The 15,123-nt window shown below is 36.8% G+C and overlaps 1 protein-coding gene and 1 pseudogene across 5 annotated transcripts in view; one reads left to right on the plus strand and one right to left on the minus strand.

Annotated features, from left to right (window-relative positions):
- Positions 1-314: 314 nt before the first annotated feature.
- On the plus strand, positions 315-838 carry LOC107139525 (annotated as a pseudogene).
- An 8,353-nt stretch (positions 839-9,191) lies between these two features.
- CUNH18orf25 (chromosome unknown C18orf25 homolog) overlaps positions 9,192-15,123 on the minus strand; it is an 84,926-nt gene continuing 78,994 nt past the window's right edge. For 4 of the 5 annotated variants that reach the window (XM_048806280.1, XM_015482411.2, XM_015482412.2 and 1 more), the window contains one exon: positions 9,192-9,590. In XM_048806280.1, the coding sequence (XP_048662237.1) occupies positions 9,401-9,590 (190 nt within the window). In that variant the 3' untranslated portion in view covers positions 9,192-9,400. Of the gene's footprint in view, positions 9,591-10,743; positions 10,942-15,123 lie in introns of all 5 variants that reach the window. The other variant, XR_007348825.1, reaches the window with a different exon arrangement.

Genomic DNA, 15,123 nt, shown 5'->3' on the forward strand with positions numbered 1-15,123 from the left:
CTAGAATCCCAGCCCCTGTCCCCACTATTTACACCTATATTCAGAAAAGTGTGTGGCTCTTATGCCAAAATATTAATAGTTTAAAGCATAGTAACTTGAATTGAAAAGGTTGTTGGTATTTTTTAATTCACATACTATAAAATTCATCCTTTCCTCCGGTTCTCAATGCTTCTCAGAGTCTAAGGGTTTCCCCCACTCATTTCTCCCACCCCTTCAGCCCATGACCAGCCTCCATCCCCTGCCCTCCCAGTGCAACCTATGATTAGTGACTGTGTCTGGCACAGCCGGTGTGAGACAATCCTTCTCTGGATAATCAAGAGTTTTGGCCGAACCTTTGAGTATACACGGAGATAGAGAGAAGCCAGACAAAAAGCACAGACTATGACACTGAAATGGATTAATGAGGAACTTAGTGATTTGGTCTGTGACCCTCCAGCACAATGTTCTGCAGATCCAGTTAGGGATAATATGTTTCTTTGGCAAGCCACAATTATGGGACTTAATGACAGCCTATGGGCTGTCAAGGTGGTGCATTTTTTTGACAATTCATTTTCCTACAGTCTACCTCTTCAAACCACCTAAGGTTGCATTTACAACAAGAATTTATCATCCAAATATCAACAGTAATGGCGGCATTTGTCTCCATATTCTAAGATCACCATGGTCTCCTGCTTTAACTATTTCTAAAGTTCTTTTATCCATTTGTTCACTGCTATGTGATCCAAACCCAGATGACCCTTTAGTGCTGGAGACTGCATAGATCTATAAAATACATTTAAGTACAAGACTTATCTGTATAAGACTATCTCAGGAATGGACTCAGAAATATGCCATGTGATGCTACCTTAAGTCAGAATAAACTGCATTATAGCTGGAATAAACTTTAAATCGCTGTTAAAAAAATTTTGTCCTTTCAGGATGTACAATTCAATGTTTTCTAGAGGGGCGTGACCATTACTACTACATACAGAATATTTTTATCACCCCAAAAGGAAACCCCCTATTAGCAGTCACTCCATTTTACCTTCCCCCAGCATCTGGCAACTAATCTACTTTGTTTCTATTGATTTGTCTGTTCTAATCATTTCCCAAAATGGAAGAATATGTGGTCTTTCATAACTGGTTTAACATAATTTCAAGGACCATTCATGTAATTAGTATCATGTATGACCAAATAATATTGCTTAACCATGAGCCAAAAATGTTTTCCAAAGTGGCTGTACAATTCTATTCCCACTCGCAGTGTACAATGGTTCCAATTTCTCTATTTCCACAATGCTTGCTGTTCTGACTTTTTGCTCTTAGACATCCTACTGAGTATGCGGTGGCATCTCTCTGGTGACATGTTCCCATGTTGAACATCCCTTCCTGTGTTTATTAACCAGTATATATTTTTCTCAAAGAAATTCTCATTCAGATCCTTGGTCCATTTTTAAATTAGGCTTTCTTTTTACTGATTCGTAAGAGTTCTTAATATATTAAGAAGCTCTTAATATAAGTTCTTAGTATATTAATATATAAAGTCTTTTTTTGTGTGTGTGGTGCTGGGGATTAAACCCAAGGCCTTGTGCCTGCAAGGCAAGCCCTCTACCAACAGAGCGATCCCCATTCCTTAAAAAAAGTCTCATCAGATTTAAGGTTTGCACATATTTCCTTCCATTCTATGAGTTATCTTTTGAATTTCTTATGGTGTCTTTTAGAACACAAAAGCTTTTAATATTAATAAAGTCCAATTTGTCAAATTTACTTTTGTTGTTGTACAAGTTTTGAGTGACATCTACAAAGTTCTAGGCATCTGAAAGGAATCAGTTTCAGATTTTATTTATTTCTACTAGCGAACTGGGAATGTCATAAAATGGCTTTTATTCTGTTTAAGACAGGAAAAACTTGATTTTATGATAAAATAACTGATATAGAAAAAGCAAAAATAATAACATATATCTTATGTTTTCATTTTCCAATTTAAGAAATTTTACTAATAAAGTTGAAGTCCCTGGGTCCCTTCCATCTCCCCCTCCCAAAGGGGAACACAAACCTTACTGTTTATTCTTCTTGTGTATTTCATTATATTCTTATGATGTATGTATCCTATATCAATATATAGTATTATTTTGTCTTCTGAGATTTTGTACAAATGGTATCATATAGTACATATTCTACAATTTGTTTTTTCTCCAGTTCTACATTGCTGAGATTAATCCATGTTGGTGGAACTGATATATGTGTATAAATATTGCTCTAATTCATTAATTTCCACAATGGCTTAACACTGTATAAATACTTTATGTATCCTCTTGATGGAATTTGCCAAAAATGCAAACACTGACATCAAGCATTTTGAGCACATTGTGTCCCTAAAACCATGGCTTTCTTTTTTTTTTTTTTAACTGCAACCCACAGTGTATTTTACCTCTCAGTGTGCTATGCGCGTGCAATCTTTTTGTACAGATGTATATCAGTATATAACAAAAGTTTCATATAATAATACTGTTCGCAAGTATTTCCTACTATTCTATTTCCTTAAGCGAAAGCGGATTCGTAGATAATGAACTGATCACGACTTCCCTATACAGGCTACAACCACAATGCCCAATGGTTATTATGCCAAGAAGTAGAAATGCTAGGTTATGGGGCTACACTATTAATAAGCTTGACTAGACAATTCCAGTTTTCTTAATTGCTGAAAAAAGTTATGTATGCTGCCATCGACAGACAAGCAAGTTGCCATTATTCTGACTTCTATTGGATTTAAATTATAGTCCTACCTATGTGAAATATAAGTTTGTATTTCCATAATTAATCATGAGTCTGAACATCTTTTCCTGTTTATTGGTCATCTGTATTTTCCTATTCCATAAACTATGAGATAGGGAATCTGTCTATGGAAAGTTTCCATGGCTATTCCAGAGAGAGAGCTGGAACAAACACTCAGATGTGTAGTTCTGATCTATGATGTTTAAAATTGTGACCACTTGTCCAAGAAAAAAGAGAACTAATCAAGCATTACCTACTTAGGAAGACTTCTTCTCAGACCAGAAGACAGCAAAATCAGCTAAAAGAATGATGAAAAACTAGGTAGAGAAGTGAGGTTTTGTTTTTCTTAAAAAGTCCTCCCTTGTACTATACTAAAAAAAAAAAAAAAAAAAAAAAATCTGCTCAAGGGGTACGTTGTTACTGTACAGTTTTCAGTTTTCCCATCTGTAAAATCAGGGTAACAATCTGTACCATTTTTTATCCCACGTAGAAACTTTGAAACAAACAGTTTTTTAAAACTTTGAAAATAAAAACTTCACAGAAATTCAAAGTTGTGTGGGTGTTAGTCATTCAGTGCCCTCCGAAAGCTTAAGCAAGAGGAGCAAACTGAAGCCCTTTGAACAGCTTTTTGGAGTGAGTCGCTCTTTTGAGTTCTTGCCTGAAAACCTAATGGCTCTGCAGAACAATGAATTATCCCCTAAAATTACACAGCCTGAATTTTCAGTCTAGAAATCTAAGAGTCTCAATTTTACATGTGTCTGCTAAATCCATTATAGCAGACACATAGCCTTTCTGGGGTCTCCTATTTCCTGGATCAAGGCCTATTATAGCTCACTCATCCACCCTCTGGTCTGATCCCCTTCCACCCAAAAGTCAGTTTTGCTTTAGAAATCAGCCAAATGAATTAGAACTCAATATCTCACCTTCCCACTCCCAGGATGAAACAGTCACAGAAAGGAACAAAGGATAAAACTGGTATCGAATAGCTTCTTTCACCGGAGAGTAAGAAAGTAGACAAGTTCAATTTACAACCAAGCGATAGTCCCAACCAGTAGGTCAGGATCTAGGAGCAGATCACACCTGTCACTGCTGCCACCCCTCCTTACTGAGGTTTGACTTTGCTCACTTTCATTTCCATCCTTTATATATCCACCCTACCAAATGGTACTTCAAGGTTTGGCAGAAAGCCTTAGCACACAAAGGGATCCCTGCCTACAGCCACTTCCACCTAGAGGGCATTTCACCTGTAGAGCTATATATAGGCAGTATTGGAGTGAGCAAACAAGATAGCATCGTATGACATCCTGGGCAAGTAAGAGCTCTTTCCAGACTCGGTGACACTCATGACAATCATCTGCATCTTTTTATGAGCTCATTGCTCCATCTGCTACCTTCTACTGCCTTCTTTTGCTCCAGACAGATTCTCCCAAAGTTCCACTATAGCTGGGGACCTTCTCTATTTCTGTGCATCACTGCTTTCAAAGATGGAGTCAGGAAAGAAAATCAAACCTACCAATAAAGTCAAGGAATATTCCTTCACAGAGAAGTAACAAAGTTGAAATAAAATCTAGAAGAAATTTACCTTACTCTGGTTGCAAAAATGAAGTTGACGAAATACGTATGTATTTGGTAAGAGTTTTATTTGTAATTTTCTTCTGTTTAGACTAAAGTTATAAATAGCTGGCATCTACTGTGAAAAACACTGAGGGAAGAAAAAGCCCAGAGCCAACAGAATAGAAGGGAGAAGCCCAAGTGAGATCAAGAACTACCCACAGAGGGCTGTGGATATAGCTCAGTTGGTAGAGTGCTTGCCTTGTATGCACAAGGCCCTGGGTTAAATCCCAGCACCACAAAAAAACAACAACAAAAACTATCCACAGACTTTACTTACTTAAATCTGTCCTTTAAAGGCAGTTTTCAAGGATGAAACAATTCAAAAGTAAGGTCCCAGAAAAATAATTTTATTCTAGAGTCAAAGAAGAGTTTCCCATAGGCACTAATATGCCTAGATCTCAAATACAATGAAGTATAAAAGAAGCATTAAAAAAAAAAAAACTGAAAACATTTCCTACTTTTAACAGTTGTTAAAATCTAATTGTTAACAATCTCTTTCAGTGCAGCCAGAACTAAAAATTCCTGAGGTAAATAAAAGATTCAGGAGTTGGGTGATTTAATAAAGATAAGTTTCATTCTCCTTGCCTCCTAATTCTCCCTCATGTGAAGTTAAAACCCCTTTAAAAGAAATTTCCAATGTCATAGGAATTATATATCACAGAATTTTATCATTTATACCTTGCCTGAAACCACATCTCCACTCCTCTGAATGTGTAGCATAGAATCATGAGATGTTAATATGATAGCCCCTATCATTTTGATAAACAAAAAATTTGAAAGTTGGGCCAAACTAGGGGGAAAGTTCATAAAGTTATTTCTGAAACAGTCTACACGGTATGTCAAGTATAGGAAGTCAATGCATCTTATCCGGATGTGCCAGTCTCTGGAAAATGATCAGCAGGTGAGTTTGGTTCCCAGGAGCACAGGTGCCATAGCACTACAAAGCTTTCAGCCCTCTCTAAAACCTGGTCCTAGCTGGAGGGGAAGTAAAGTCTACAGGAAAGCAGCTGTAAAGCTATTTTTTCTAGATCTGACAGATAACAGGATACCTGGCAAAATATCTTGGTAGTAGTATACAGATCTCTCTTGGAAAAAAAATCAGGCATCTTATTATGATCTATTAACAAAACATCCACTTTCACATCCAAAAGGTAACTTGGGAGCTGCTCCAGGAACCATGTAATTAACTGAAGCAAACAGAAAAAAAAATCCTCAGAAAATATCATTGTTTAAATACACTCTATTTTATTTTGTCTTAAAATAGTTTAACCTTTATGCTACAGACTTATTTCAAAAAACAGAAAATCTTATCTTGCACCAAAAAATATATATATAACACTCTGTTTTATTATTTTTTTCTCCAAAGACCATTAAATACTAAATGGAAACAAAAACTAAATAATGAATGTAACGAACCAAATTTCATTTTAAAAACTAGAGTTGCACATTTGAAAATATTACTTCTACGCAATGATTTGTCGTCACTGCATCAAGTCCACGCTCACACCCCAGCAACAGCAGATCTGTTAACCGCCAAGTGCATTGGTTCCTAGCCATACAATGGCTGACATTTCTCGTTCACGGTAAGGGGAGTAAAAGGTTCGATGACCTTGTACTCTTTAAAACAAAACAACAACAAAAATATTTCCTAGTTATCCAGTGATTTTTTTTTTTAAGATCACTACCCTTTAAAATTTTTTAAAATAATAAGAAGTAGTGTTTTAAATAAAATGAAAAATTACAACAGCATTGGACTAAAATACGTGATTATTTTAAACAAACAGTGCACAATATGAGGAAGTTTGGTTAGGGTGCAATCATTTTTATATATACACGTACTGGAGAACAGGGATTAGGGGCTCCGTTCTTTGCCTTTATGAAAACAAAAAGATTAAAAGACAAAACTGTGTCCCAAGCTTTTTCAAAAACCTGTGACGTGGTATAAAAAAAGCAGGCAACACAATTATTTTAAGTTATGTATGGTGTTAATCTGCAAAAGTAAAGATGACCAAATGGCTAAATTATCAAATCATATGGTTTGTGTTCGCAACTGGTAACAACAAAAACAGTTTATGGGATGCTCAATTGTAAATTCTGAAGTCCACTCGGTCTGGCCCCACCATCAAAATGAAAAGACAATACTGGTGAGCAGCAATTTAAAATTACAGGGCAGTCATGATGATGCATAGCTAGATTGCTGGTCTATTTTTTCAAATTGGAGGGGCAGAGAATTTAATCAAGTTGGTGGGATCAGCCAATCTATGACCCAGCTGTACGAGTGTAACAGAGATATTACTTTGAAAAAAGTCCTGTAAGCATAACTACTTACATTACCAAATGCAAAAGTTTGGTTAAGAAAACGATTCCTTTAAAAGAAATTTCAAATGTCACGTGAGTTGTGTATCAAAGAATTTTATCACTAATACCTTGCCTGAAACCACATCTCCACTCTTCTAGAAATAGCAATGAATGAAGAGCTGAAACATCCTCTAGTTGTTAGGTGGAAAAGTCCCAACCTAATAGGTAGGGGAAAAAGCTCACTGCCTCTAACATCCCTTCCCTTTCCCTTTTTGCATCTTAATGCTTGAATCTTTGCTCTGGTATATCAGGTGAGGTAATGAAGAAGCTGGAAACAGAACAAGTGAGAAAAAAAACTGCAACCTAATGTAAAAGCAAAAGGTCAGAAAAGGGCTTGGTTGCAATCCAACTTCTTCTCCAATCCACAGTGCACAAAGCACACCAGAAAGTATTCTTCTTAGAGGATGACTATTAGGGGCTAAAGAAAATGTGTCATGGGAAATAACTGGACAAAACATACTATTAACATTAAAATAGATAATACGAGAAACATTCTTTAAAATGGGGCTGTGACCTGATACTGGGGGGAAAATAAGCTGCAAGAACTTCAAGTTATATACTCCACTCTACTCTCTTCCCAATGATTTTCCTGGAAAACACAGACCAGAAATTGTACATTTCTGCTTTGTCTAGTATTTTAATTCAAGTAAAAAAAAAATGTGTAACAGTAAAATTCAATAAATTAATCCTAAAGTAAGATGTGAAGGTCCAAGGGTACACCAGTAGTGAATCTTCAGAAGGTCCTGTTTCGCTCTGGCCTCTGGGTCTTTGGTTTTTGTCTAGGATTACAGCCATGTGAAAGAATGATACATGAGGCGCTAGAATTGGAGGTTCGTGATCTTAAAGGCCTGACCAATTAAAAGTAGGTTGGAAAAAAATCAAAAGTTGGAGAAGAACAGAGGCCAGATCAAATGAGATGCTAATAGAAAAATCAAAGAACACATGCTGAAGTACATTTCTGTAGAAAAAGGGGCATACAGAAGAACTCAAGTAACAGGAAGTAGGGTAAAGGAATAAACTTGTCTTTATATTTAAAAAAAAGAAGAAAAGGCCAGGCAGGTAGAGCCAGGCAGACTCTGATGCATGCACATGCAAGCTGTGCCTTCATTCATCTCAGGGCTTCCATGCACCCACCCTGCACAGTGCTTGATGCAGAGCAGGCACTTGGTAAATATGTGCTCACTGAATGGAAACTGAAAACGGCAGATCTCGTGGTCTTATGATCAGTAAGAGCCAACAAGGCATTTGGGGAAAAAAGCAAAGGGCATAGCAACTTCATACCATAACAATGGAAACAAAAACACAATTTAAGAAGCAAACAAAAACACTGAAAAACAAAAGGTGAAGTCTTCTGAGCCAATATTACTTCACACCTCCCTGTGCACAATACATAGTGTTCTAACTCTAGGTATTGCTTTTAAAATAATTCACTAGTATCTACGTGTTATAGGAAAAAAGGTAGTAACTAATGCCACAAAACTCCAATGCTGGCATTTCCTGAATTCCCTGAAGTTTCAACTACCCTTTGCTATTATTACTTTTTGATACTGTGAGACTTACAGTGCCATTAATATGGTTTGCACTGACTTCTTATGACTTGTTTTTTCTTATGATTTTTTTTTTAGAAGGAAGAGAAAAAATATACCCAAATATGATATCAGGTCCAGTTCAGCGTAGGTACTGAACAGTTGTCATACACGCCTTATGGAGAGATCAGCTCTGAAAGAAGGTACTTTTCTCTCAAGACTTGCAAGCGCCTGAAGACTCAGAAGCCACACAGTTTTTCATAGTCTTCCTAGGTAATAGTTTTCTAAGTTCTCCCATTATTTTAATAAATCAGGGAAAAAAGTTTAAAGAAAAAAGACTTTCCCACTGATCTCTCAATACTCTCTCCACATGCCCAGAAAACCTCTTGATGGTTACCAATCCAGAATGCTTCCGCTCCAAAGGAGACATTCTTTAGAACATTATGAATTATTGCAGCAAGGAGACTAACTAAGTCACCTTAATAGTATTTAGAAATACAAAGGGGCATGTCAATTATTTGTGTTGTGAGGAAGTCAACCAGGAGTAAAGTCAGGAAAGAAGGCAGAAGACTTAAGCTGAAAGAACAAAACACTTGTAATACTTCTGTCTTCTATTTTTAAGGACAGATTTTAAAATACACATGCCCTATCAGGTGCCAATAAGGACCTGAGTGATATGTGTGCGAATGCCCTAAGGTGGGAGTTACAATGAAGTGGGCAGATAGTGGTCAAATCTAGATATTAATTTCATTATACAGAAAAATAAATACAAGATTCGGAAACTGAAATCCACTTTACTTGGCAATTAAACTATTATTCTAAAAGGAAGGCAACTTAACTAAGATTAAAAGTCACCAAGTAAAATGAAGTTGTCTAATGAAATTCATCATTTTCATATTCCTACTGAGGGAAAGAAGAAATTATTTTCTCTGTGATAAGTTATTTTCCTAAGTGACTTCTTTTAATTAAAAAAAAAAAAACATAAAAAAAAAAACAAGGTGTGGAGAGGTTTCCATGAGTTTCAATTCTACAAATGCCACAAACAGCTTCTGAAGCTGAAGCTATGACAATGAACTTCTGTGTCACAAAGAAGAGGAGGAAGTGGGAAGTGGGAGGAAACAGTGCAGAGGAAACACAGTGACATTGTATTACAGTAGGTATTTACGCCTGCTATCCTCATCCAAGGTAAGATCAACAACTTCTGCTGGTGAAGCCCAAGTCTGCTGGGGGGTCACAGTAGTCCATGACTGGTTTTGCCGGGTGCTAACATACTGTGTGCCAGAGCCGTGTTTCCATGAAGAAACACTCTGAATCACACCCCCTCTAGGATGAACACACCTGCAACAAAGATGAAGAATAAAAGCATCATTAACCCCACCAAAGGAAAACCAAAAGACAACATTACTTTAGTTGTACTGATCAATATTTTTACTATTATGCAAGTTTCATGAAACCCATAATCGATATTCTTCTTCCTTTTCTCTCCTCCTCCACATCTGGCCTACCTCCCAACCCTCTCTGTCTCTCAGTTTAGCAGTAAAAAGGCCAAGTGCCTTGTCTCAGTCATAAACTCTTGTGTCCAAATTAACTAACAATGGGTAAGATGATGCTTTCCTGGATGCATTTAAATCTCTGGCATCTTCATCAAGGGACAATACATATATCCACAACAAAATTAAGATTCCAAATCTTAGTTGGAACAAATGAAAGAGTAAGCAAAATAGGTAAAATTTGTTCTTAAAGTAAATTTTTTTCTATATTTGAGTAATAATACCTTTAAGATCGTTACAGATCAGACTTCTAAATGTTTGTTAAGTATGACCTCATACTTGACAAATGCATCCAGGAAAGCATCATCTTACCCATCTCATCCTGAAAGTCACAACAGAAACACTTAGCTCATTAATTAGATATGCTTATGCTTTGGTTAAAAAAAAAAAAACAAGGCTGAAGCAATCAATTTATATCCCCTAAAAGGACCTATCAGAGACTCAGAACTGCCTTGCTGACAAATCAAAACCATTTCACACTGACAGCTTAAACACCACATTCCAGTCAAATGAGAGAACTCAGAGCCTCCAAGATGAAGCAGTGAGTAAGCTCTGACTCACATGAGTGGAAAGCAGGCAGCTTGAGCTACCACTGCCACTTATGTCCTCACATCTATATCACTGACTAGTACCCACTCAGCTTATGTGAGAAATGTCAAGTGGCATGAGTTTTATTAACTGAACTCCTGAAGTGGCTCCTGACTAGTTATTCTGTCAATAAGTGTATCGTGAGTAATGCAGGTCACTTGAGAATTCCAATTTTGATTTAAACGCTACCTGTATCACACAAGGTTTAAAAGAATATGAAAGTGACAACAAACATGATTCAGTGAAGACACTGCCCCAAGGACCCTTGGACTCCTGGAAAGAGGCCCGCCATCTGTTCAGAAACGGGCTAGTAATAGGCCAGAATAGGCTAGGATAGTAATAGGCTAGATTACCTAGTAAAAAGCATTAAAGTAGGGGACAATATCTAATCCACTGCTGTCCAAACGATTAAGTAAACTACAGTCATGAAATAATGCCCACCAAAGGAGTCTATTCAGCATCTATGGAGATGGTTTTAATGACCAATGACCAACAGAACGTGATGTTTATAAGGTAGTTTCACATGGCTTCACTGGACAGTTACAACAGACCTGTGAGAGAGACATGGAAGTTATTATCCATACTCTATAGGTAAGGAAATTAAGGCTTAAATAGATTACATAATGTGCACAGGTCAAATTGCTTGAAAGTTGTAGGCCAAGGAATTTCAAAGCAAATCTGACTGATTTCAGGCCCCAAAATGCTCTGTCACTTTACAAATGTGTGTATTGTATTATATAAGGAGTAAAACTGCAAGATATCAGAAGAGTACAAAGATGGGTCCAAACTAATAATTTGGGTCCCCCCCCAACAGTCCAACAGTATTAGGGCATCTAACCCAGGGTTTTGTACACGCTAGGTAAGTGCTCTACCACTGAGCTACATCCCTCTCCCCCAGATTAACAATTAAAAAAAATAATAAAGTTTTTCAACAATTCAAAAGCTCATTTGCATAAGCATTAACTGAAGTCAAATTATCCAGAAACCTAGTAAGAATTCAAAGATAATGGCTACCAAGAGAATTAATGTTATCTTTAGCAGAATCTTAGAAACTGCGAAGCAAAAGAGGAATTAAAAGTCCCAATTGTTACTATGCACCGCTTTCCAAGTAACTCCACTATGTAATATATAAAGCAGTGTTTTTTTAAAAAGATCTAATCTAATCTGTTTATAGTACAGAAGAGAAAACCAGAGCCAAGAGACAATTGCCCTAGATCTTAAGCAATGGGAACTAAAACAAAATCATGTCTCCATTCAGGGGTTTGTTTTTCACTAAATTACTATGCTTTCCTCAGATGTAGCTTAAAGGACTATACTATGTGTGACTGACAGGAGCACTGCATGCATGGTCCCGGGGCCATATGACAACAGCAAAGAAGACTGTACAGAGCACCTGGTAGGAAAACAATTAGGAATAATAGGTTTAAAGAGACCGTATTTACTACCGATGAATGGATGAAGGAGAAAAGAATAAGGAGATGAAGCACTTCTTCAACTATTAAAACAGATCACTTTTAAAGTTATGCAACAAGTGTGACAGTTACCACCAACCAACTTAGGCCTCTTAAGCAAAAGAGGAAATTTAATAAAAGGACACTGAAGCACCTGAAAGAACCTAAAGATGACAGAATGAGCCCCAACTCATGTCTGTTTCTCCTTAAAATTTTAGATTCTCTGGGCTGGGGATATAGCTCAGTTGGCAGAGTGTTTGCCTTACATGCACAAGGCCCTGGGTTCAATCCCCAGCACCACAGGGGAAAAAAAAAAGATTCTCTGAAGAAAAAGAGACCATTTCTGGACCAAAGCTTTCCTACCTCTAATTAGTTATAGATGATTAAGTCAACTTTTGCCATGGCTAGCTTACCATTCAAAAAAAAAAATGTTAAAAATTAATTATATTTAGTCAAGCTCAGTAGCACATGCTTATAATTCCAGCAACTTGGCAGGCTGAAGCAGGAGGATTGCAAGTTTGAGGCTGGCCTCAGAAACTTAGCAAGGCCGTAAATAACTTAGTGAGGCCCTGCCTCAAAATAAAAAAACAATAAAAAGGGCTAGGGATATAGTTCAGTGGTAAAGTTCTCCTAAGTTCAATCCCCAGTATGTATGCATGTATGCATTAATTAATTAAACTGATTATTTTTGCTTTCATTTACAGATCATGAAGGTGACCTCTTAGATAATATTCCTACTTAGTTTTCTTAACTGAAATGAATTCTTTTGACTTTAGGAAAAGTTTGTTTTCTTCCTAGCTTCTAGTGTTAATGTTATCAACTTGTTCTTAAACACAAAAGTTTAATATACCAATTCATTTACTGAGGGATTAACCAACATTAATATTGATGACCACAGGGTTAATAAACTCAAATAAATTTATAGCCTGCTTATTTACAAGTCTTAGAACAGGTATCAAAGGAACTGTTCCCCAACAGTTCCCTAACAAAGATCTATGCTATGTGCATTCATCTTCCTAGGAAAACTACCAATGAGGCTAACAGAAGAAAAGGACAAAGGAAAATATCGGCATGAGGATCAGAAACTTGTGGCAAGAATAAGCACTAGAGAGAACAACTAGACATCTCGGGAAAGTCTTCATCTTTCTAGCAACATTTTTTGAAACTGGATTGTCCCAAAATTAACATCTAGAAATAACAATTTAGATGCCAGGAGGTCACTACAGCACTACAAGGCAGATATACAAGATGCATTCAACCATTAACTCAGAAAGCATGCCTCTCATCTATGGCTAGAAGAAACATAGAAGCCAAGAGAACATATCAAAATCTGAAATAAAAGAATAGTGAACAATACCGGCATACAACAAAAACTTTATGGGGGAGGGGGAATGCATATCACAACCAGAATTGAATTCTTAAATATAAAGAAATGGCACCCAACACAAGTCAGAGAATACAACCCTAAAGAAAACAAAGACCAAGTATGAGTTTTTAAAACTTTCAGAAAGCCCATAACAATGTAGACTATCAAAAGAAAAATAAGAACAGTGCAACTAATCCAAACAAAACATCTATACATGCAAATCAAATGAGAACAAAAAGCTATGGATCAAAACCTAAAGCATTTTTCCAAGCGATAGCCCTGCCAGGAACACCTCAGTACTTCGCAACTGCAACCCTAGACCTGTGGAAAAAAAGAAATATTCCAGATGAGACACAGGTAGCCAAAGGAGTAAAGCTACCAAGAAGAAAGCTTCTTCCCTATCTGCTTCCTAGTGTTTGAATCTCAATGTCTGAAAGATTTATCAGGTTACTTCTAAAGAAACTGCTGGGAAAAAAATTTAAAAAAGAACAGAGTCAGTAAGCCTCTACCCAGCCCTAGACTCAAAGACCATATAAAATCTATCCTCAAAATGATAGAGGATTTAGTTAAAAATATTCCAATAGACTCTGTAACTTCTACAACCCATTGTATGGATAGCTACCAATGAGGTTTCAAAATGGATTGGTCACCTGTAAGACACTATTTTCCCAAGTTTCAAACCAATGGATCAGAATGAAGTACAGCTTTATGTCCAGGGTATGTAAGAAAAAGGCCTTGAAAGTCATGATATAGCAAGGTATTTAAACTGTAGCCAAAGTCATTAGTTCAAGAGTAGAATGAGCATGTCTCCAGAATGAAACAACAATCTGGATAAAAGACCAACAGTTCAGAGATGGGATGTACGAGAGACAGAGAGAGAGAGAGAGAGAGAGAGAGAGAGAGTGTGTGTGTGTGTGTGTGTGTGTGTGTGTAGGAGTGTGTATAGGAATGAGTATGTGTGTATGTGTGTGGAGAAGGAGGGAGGGAATGGAATCCAGAATTTCAACTTCCAAGTTTTCATAAAAATATGATAAGCACACCTGCAATCCCAGCAGCTCGGTAGGCTGAGGCAAGAGTATCTCAAGTTCAAAGCCAGTCTCAGCAAAAGTGAGGCGCTAAGCAACTCAGTGAGACCCTGACCCTGTCTCTAAATATAATACAAAAAAAAAAAAGAGCTGGAGATATGGCTCAGTGGTCAAGTGCCTCTGAGGTCAATCCCTGGTACCCTCCCCCTCAAAAAAAAAAAAAATCATAATGGTAACAACTTAATGAGGCCAACAACAATGGAATCAATGACCCAGGCAGAATCATAACAGAGTAGCTTAGATTGTAGGAATTTCTGTTGCTACTGAGGAAATTTTTTATTCATACCAATAATACATTATTTTAAAAACAACACTGTAGGAAAACCACTGCCAAAACAGCTAATACTTATGATTTTTGCATAAAATTTCTATATTATTTTAAAAGACTTAAAACTAAAAATACTCTTTGAGTATCGATCTTCATGAATTTTGTCAAAATATATGTACTGGGTTGTATATCATGCTATAGGATAGTAAATTTGGTGTATATCTTTCTAATGTTTAAAGTAATATAATAAATCTTTAAGAAATTTTTAGTTTTCAACACATTATGTAATCAATGTTTAACATTTGACACAATAATTATAAGGAATTTCAACTTAGTGGTTACTATTGCCTCAAAGTTCAAATAATAAAGAATAAAATATTTAAGGAAAAAAAAATAATAAAAATTCTTCCCAGGCATGGTGGTACATGACTTGGGAGCCTGAGGTAGGAGGATCATGAGTTTAAGCTAGCCTCGGCAACTTAGTGAGACTACCTTACGGTGACCTTCGGCTCAATCCCGTCTCTCTCTCTCTCCCTGTCTCTCCCTCCCTCCCTCCCCACCCC

Source organism: Marmota marmota, unplaced genomic scaffold (assembly GCF_001458135.2).
Source record: "Marmota marmota marmota unplaced genomic scaffold, marMar, whole genome shotgun sequence".
Classification (NCBI taxonomy): domain Eukaryota; kingdom Metazoa; phylum Chordata; class Mammalia; order Rodentia; family Sciuridae; genus Marmota; species Marmota marmota.